Raw genomic sequence first — 5,557 nt, 5'->3', positions numbered from 1 at the left:
TTTTGAGGTCTTTTACTGGGAACCCGCCGACCCCCATCTTCCTCCCCTCAGGGGCGCTACGGTGGCCGCGCGGCGGGGTAGGGGGATTGTCACGACAGCGTCCCGATGATTGGCCGGCGGCGAAGAGGTGTCTGTCGATGATTGGAAGGCGCGGGATCGGCTCCTGGCACTGATTGGCTGCGTTCGCCCGCCCGCTTCCGGGGAAGGTTGGCGCCGGTGAACAAGATGGCGGCGGCCGTGGTCCGTCTGTGGTGGCTCCTGGCGGTGACGGCGGCCGGGGCTGAGGCGGGGCCCCGCACCCTGGTGCTGCTGGAGAACGGCAACCTGCGGGACACGCACTCGCTCTTCTTCCGCAGCCTGGCGGGTAGGGCTAGGGGAGGCGGCTGGGGACCTCGCGCCGGGCTGAGGGAGGAGATTGGGGTTCCCTGGGGCTGAGGGGGGCGCGGCTGGGGTCCCCTGGTGAGGCTGAGGGAGGAGACTGTGGGGTGACGGGGGTCTTTGGGGTCCCCCTGGCCGGGCTGACGGAGGAGGTTGGAGTCCCCTGGGGGCGAGGGGGGCGGTTGGCGTGGCCTGGTTGGGCTGAAGAAGGAGATTGGGGTCATCTGGGAGTGGGGGGGGGGGTGGTTGGGGTCCCCTGGTCAGACTGAGGGAGGAGATTGGGGTTCCCTGGGGGAGAGGCAGGTATTTGGGGCCCCCTGGTCAGGCCGAGGGAGGAGATGGGGGTTGTTTCCCCAGCCGTGCCTGTGTTTCGGGTCCCCTGCAGTGTTGGTCCCCACTTGATGGGTGTCAGTGGGGCATCTTTCCAACAAAGGTTTTTTTCAGGGGATTGATACCCCTTGGTTTTACATGGGAACACCCCAGTGGTGCTCCCACAAAGCTCCTAAGCCACTTTTTTCCAAAACACAGCTGTTTATGGGGGAAGTAAAACTCAGGATCTTGGTGCTGGTTTGCTGCTACAATGTGTCGATTTTGTGAGATGCAAAAGTTGTCAATTTTGTCTTGCGGCTGCAGACAGGGGCTTCGATCTCACTTTCCGCACAGCGGATGATGCTGGCCTGTCCCTGATAAAATACGGAGAATTTCTGTATGACAACTTGATCATCTTCTCACCGTCCATAGAAGGTAAATATGGGAGGGGGAAACTCAAGCACTTTTGTAGCTTGGTGGCATTTTTGGAAGGGGATTTCTAACTGTTTTGTGAACTTTAATTAAATCTCACACTTTGGATGTTATCCTTTGCATCTTGTACCTGGTGGCAAACTGCAGATACATCCAGGCCCTTAACGGTGGTTCTTACAGCTACGATAGAAATTATTTGGTGTCTTGCTGTGGTTTAATTCTGCCATTGTATTATTTCTGTGAACTAGTCATGAATTTCTGGCATGCACTTTCAGATTTTGGTGGAAACATCAACGTGGAGACCATCACCGCTTTCATCGATGGAGGCGGCAGCGTCCTCGTCGCTGCCAGCTCAGACATCGGTAAGTACAAACACTTGTCAGAGCAAATTGGCGTGTTTCAGCCACTTCTTGTGGCTGAAACCTTGTAGGCAGCACCTACACTGCTTACACTCTGCAATGAGCAAATAGTTTATTTGTCCTTCTCTGAGTTCCTGCAACAAAACTGGTGAGAAAACGCAGTTTCTCATTGGGAACCTCAAAGTTTGTACTGTAAGGAAATGGGTGGTAAATAGCTTTTATTGACATTTTGAATAGGAATTTAGCTGGGGGAGGTTGTGTTGCTCCTCGGGGTTTGGCTCGTAGAGTGCCGAACGCGTGGCTCTAAGCTGAACTTACTTTTTATTTTGGGCGCTGAGACTGGCATTGTGTCCTGAACGCACCGTGTAACCGAGAATCCGTTTTGTCCTTCCAGGCGACCCGCTGCGAGAGCTGGGCAGTGAGTGTGGGATCGAGTTTGATGAGGAAAGGACAGCTGTCATCGACCATCACAACTATGATATATCCGACCCTGGCCAGGTAAATGGATATATCGGCACGTTTTGGGTTTTATTAATGAGAACTTAGGTGTAAAGGTTTGGGCGTGAATCTTCTGTCCTTGTTTTCCCTTTTTTCCTCCATCCATTCTCTGTTTTCTCAGCTTCCTCCCAAGAAAGTCATAAATAGTTCTGCTTGATAGTGTGACATAACACTGCAAAGCTGTGCACGTTCGGGGTCTCTGCCCTCAAATCCATCTTTCTGAATTTCCTGGATTTGATCTTTCCACTGCCCTGAGTAGTTTCAGATTGCCACTGTGTCTCCGGCAGTCACACCACAATTAATCGCGGCTTTGAACCATGCCAAAGCGTGTTGTGCGTGTGGGAATTTTGCTGGCGGGTGAAGCCCGTCAGACACTGAGTGCGATGCTTCGGATGTGGGAAGGGAGATTTTCAGTCCCAGAGATCAGTATAGAAATGTACATGTTTCTACGATTCCCCCCCCCCAGTGTCACCCCGTACTTTAAAATAAAAACCTATATTAAGGTCTGAACTAAATATATGCTGCTAATTTTTATTGAAACTAAACCGTTGAAGTAGTACATGGACATTGTCCTAGTTTAAGGATGAAAGTTGCTAAATATGGGACAGTAAAATACTGTAGGTATTGCTATCTTTATCAAAAGGTGGTTTACATTTCCTTATGTATCACTGTTAATTTAATTTGATCATAATTACACAAAAAAAATGCTGGTTTTTTGCTTTTTTAATTGAATTGTAACATTCGTCTGACAGCTGCTCTGTTCTAATCGTCTGTAAAAACAAAGTTAACTTTCAAATAACAAGAGAAGCTGTTACTTGCCGATAGAACCTAACAAACATCAACCCACCTGCCCCTACAGCGCGTTCACGCCCATCTCTCTCCTTTCTCCCAGCACACGCTCATAGTTGCAGATGCTGAAAATCTCCTGAAGGCCCCCACCATTGTGGGGAAAGCGGCGTTGAACCCCATCCTTTTCCGAGGAGTTGGGTAAGCGACCTGCAGTGCGGCATGGGAAGGGGGGTGAGGTAGCTGTTGTTGGGGAAGCAGAGCAAAAATACTGGTGGTGCTGTGAGGTAAGCGTAGGGTTAGGGGCTGTGACTCTTAATGTGAGCAATCTTTCTTGATTTCAGATAACAATAAAAAGAAAAATCTCCAAAGCAGCTTAGTTGTTGACTTAGGAATGATTCTTAACATAAATTAGTGAAGCTTGACTTTGTATCTTGAGGAAATATTTCATTTCTTGGTGCGTGCAAGCTCTGCGGTTGTCTTCCCACATCCAAAGGGTGAGGAGGTTCCTACGTGTTCCTCTGGGTGTGGGGGGCCCTGGGGGGTCTTTGTGCTGCTCACCGTGCCTCTCCCTGCAAGGATGGTGGCTGATCCTGACAACCCGCTGGTGCTGGATATCCTGACTGGTTCTTCTACCTCTTACTCCTTCTTCCCAGATAAGCCTATTACTCAGGTACGGTCCATTACTTGTTCTTCTCTTTTGGGCTACACTATTACAATGAAGTCCCTCAAATATCGGCACCTTGCGGGGAAAAAAAGCTGGAGTTTTGAAAGGGTCAGGCTGTTGTCTGCTTTCTGACATTGCCCTGGGAATCCTCCTCTTTGCTTTTCGTTGGTGGGAAAACGTCCAGTGTGAGGGATGCTTTGGAAAAAAGGCCAGCCTAGATCAAAGCATATCTCCTGGTTTCATTCCTGTCGGAGAGGCAGAAGCTGTGAATCCTGTTACTGGTTATTCTGAGCTTCTTGGCTTCTACTTAATGGCAGGCTGTGCTGGCTACAGTCAGACTGTTCCACCCCGCAGCAAACTGGAGATTAACTCTTCTTTAGTCATCCCTAAATGGGTTAAACAGTCTTCTAAATACGTTCCTTTTCAGTACCCGCACGCGGTCGGGAAGAACACCCTGCTGATCGCGGGACTCCAAGCCCGGAACAACGCCCGTGTTGTTTTCAGTGGCTCCTTGGATTTCTTTAGCGATGCCTTCTTCAATTCCGCTGTGCAGAAAGCTGCCCCTGGCTCCAAGAAGTACGTTGGCTTCCAGGTGTCCCTGGCTGAGGAATATTTGGGGAGCTGTTTGGTCAAGAAAGTCCTGGGAAACAGGCAACAAATACCCATGTTACGGGAAACGGGAGAAAGCTTGAATTAAATCGTGGGTGACATGTTCCTTTGGCCTTGTGGAGCAAAGCGGTTTGGGAAGCAATTCCCTCCTTTAACCCCGGCTAGCTCTTTGTTGCTTTCACATCTATTAACGGTTTGGGTTTTGGCATGTGGTGTCTTTTTTTGGCATGGCTGCCATGCTTTCTCAGCCTTCCTTTGTCTGTAGGTACTCGCAGACGGGTAATTACGAGCTGGCTGTTGCCTTGTCCCGCTGGGTGTTCAAGGAGGAGGGAGTGCTGCGCGTCGGAGCGGTGTCCCACCACCGTGTGGGGGAACTTGCGCCTCCCCATGCCTACACTGTCACCGATCTCGTGGTAAGGCTGCCTGCTTGGGGCCTGCAGTGCGGGCAGGAGGGAACGTGGGAGCTGAAAAAGGAACTTGGGGAAAATTTGAACTGGGTACGGGTCGACGTTCGTTTTCAGGTATCGCTCATTAACTTCACACGTTGTGGGTTCGTTCCAGGAGTACAGCATCGTAATCGAAAAGCTTTCTGATGGCAAGTGGGTCCCCTTCGACGGAGACGATATTCAGCTGGAGTTCGTCCGCATCGATCCCTTCGTGCGGACCTTCCTGAAGAGGAACGGTGGGTTTCCCTCACCACCCTGGCACCGCATTGGGCGGGTGTTTTTGCCGCTCAGCCTGGCAGCGTTGTCGCAAACGTCACCGCCGTCTCTTTTCTCAGGTGGCAAATACAGCGTGCGGTTCAAGCTGCCGGACGTCTACGGAGTGTTTCAGTTTAAAGTGGATTACAACCGGTTGGGTTATACCCACCTCTACTCCTCCACCCAGGTAAGCGTGGTGGGAATTAATCGCCGGAGAGGGAAGGGTGCCGGGGCTGCCAGACTCACAGGGCCGCTCTCTCCCCTCCCAGGTGTCTGTCCGTCCTCTCCAGCACACACAGTACGAACGTTTCATCCCCTCGGCGTACCCGTACTATGCCGGCGCCTTCTCCATGATGGTTGGCCTCTTCATGTTCAGCATCGTCTTCCTGCACATGAAGGAGAAGGAGAAATCCGACTGAGCTCCCTGTGGGAGGAAGAGCCTTTTCCGCAGCGCCAGGCAGGGACGGGCAGCGCTCGGGACCCTCGTTGGTCACCGTGTGAGAACTGGTAGGTGCCAGACATGCTGTGGATTTGCGTTTGGTCTTTTTTATTTTTACACGTGGAAGAGGGATTAGTAGGAAAGAAAATGAAATTTTGGGGGGAAATCTGTTGCCGAAGTGTCTGCAGAGCCAGAACCGTGATGCCTCTGGTGTTTTCCCTTGACGAGTTCGCCATGTTTGTCTCCCCCCGCGGTGGAATGATTTCAATTCGAGATGAATTCCATTTTCAAAATAAAGTCTCGTTCCTCTCGCCCTGGGTTGAAAGAAGTGAATTCACCGCGTGGGGCTTTTACCCGCGTCCCTGGACTCAGGTGGCAC

At 51.4% G+C, this 5,557-nt stretch overlaps 1 protein-coding gene across 1 annotated transcript; it reads left to right on the top strand.

Moving 5' to 3' along the window:
* Positions 1-175: 175 nt before the first annotated feature.
* Positions 176-5,489, top strand: DDOST (dolichyl-diphosphooligosaccharide--protein glycosyltransferase non-catalytic subunit). The gene is made up of 11 exons (XM_030016587.2): positions 176-364; positions 1,012-1,122; positions 1,395-1,481; positions 1,873-1,976; positions 2,869-2,963; positions 3,342-3,435; positions 3,857-4,005; positions 4,304-4,451; positions 4,600-4,720; positions 4,820-4,926; positions 5,009-5,489. Exons 1-11 carry the CDS (start codon positions 226-228, stop codon positions 5,156-5,158), a joined length of 1,305 nt encoding a protein of 434 aa, XP_029872447.1. The 5' UTR covers positions 176-225; the 3' UTR covers positions 5,159-5,489.
* The last annotated feature ends 68 nt before the right edge of the window (positions 5,490-5,557 follow it).

This window comes from Aquila chrysaetos, chromosome 6, assembly GCF_900496995.4.
Source record: "Aquila chrysaetos chrysaetos chromosome 6, bAquChr1.4, whole genome shotgun sequence".
NCBI lineage: Eukaryota > Metazoa > Chordata > Aves > Accipitriformes > Accipitridae > Aquila > Aquila chrysaetos.
Note: the sequence above shows the minus strand (reverse complement) of the source record. Positions and strands in the feature narration are given on the sequence as shown.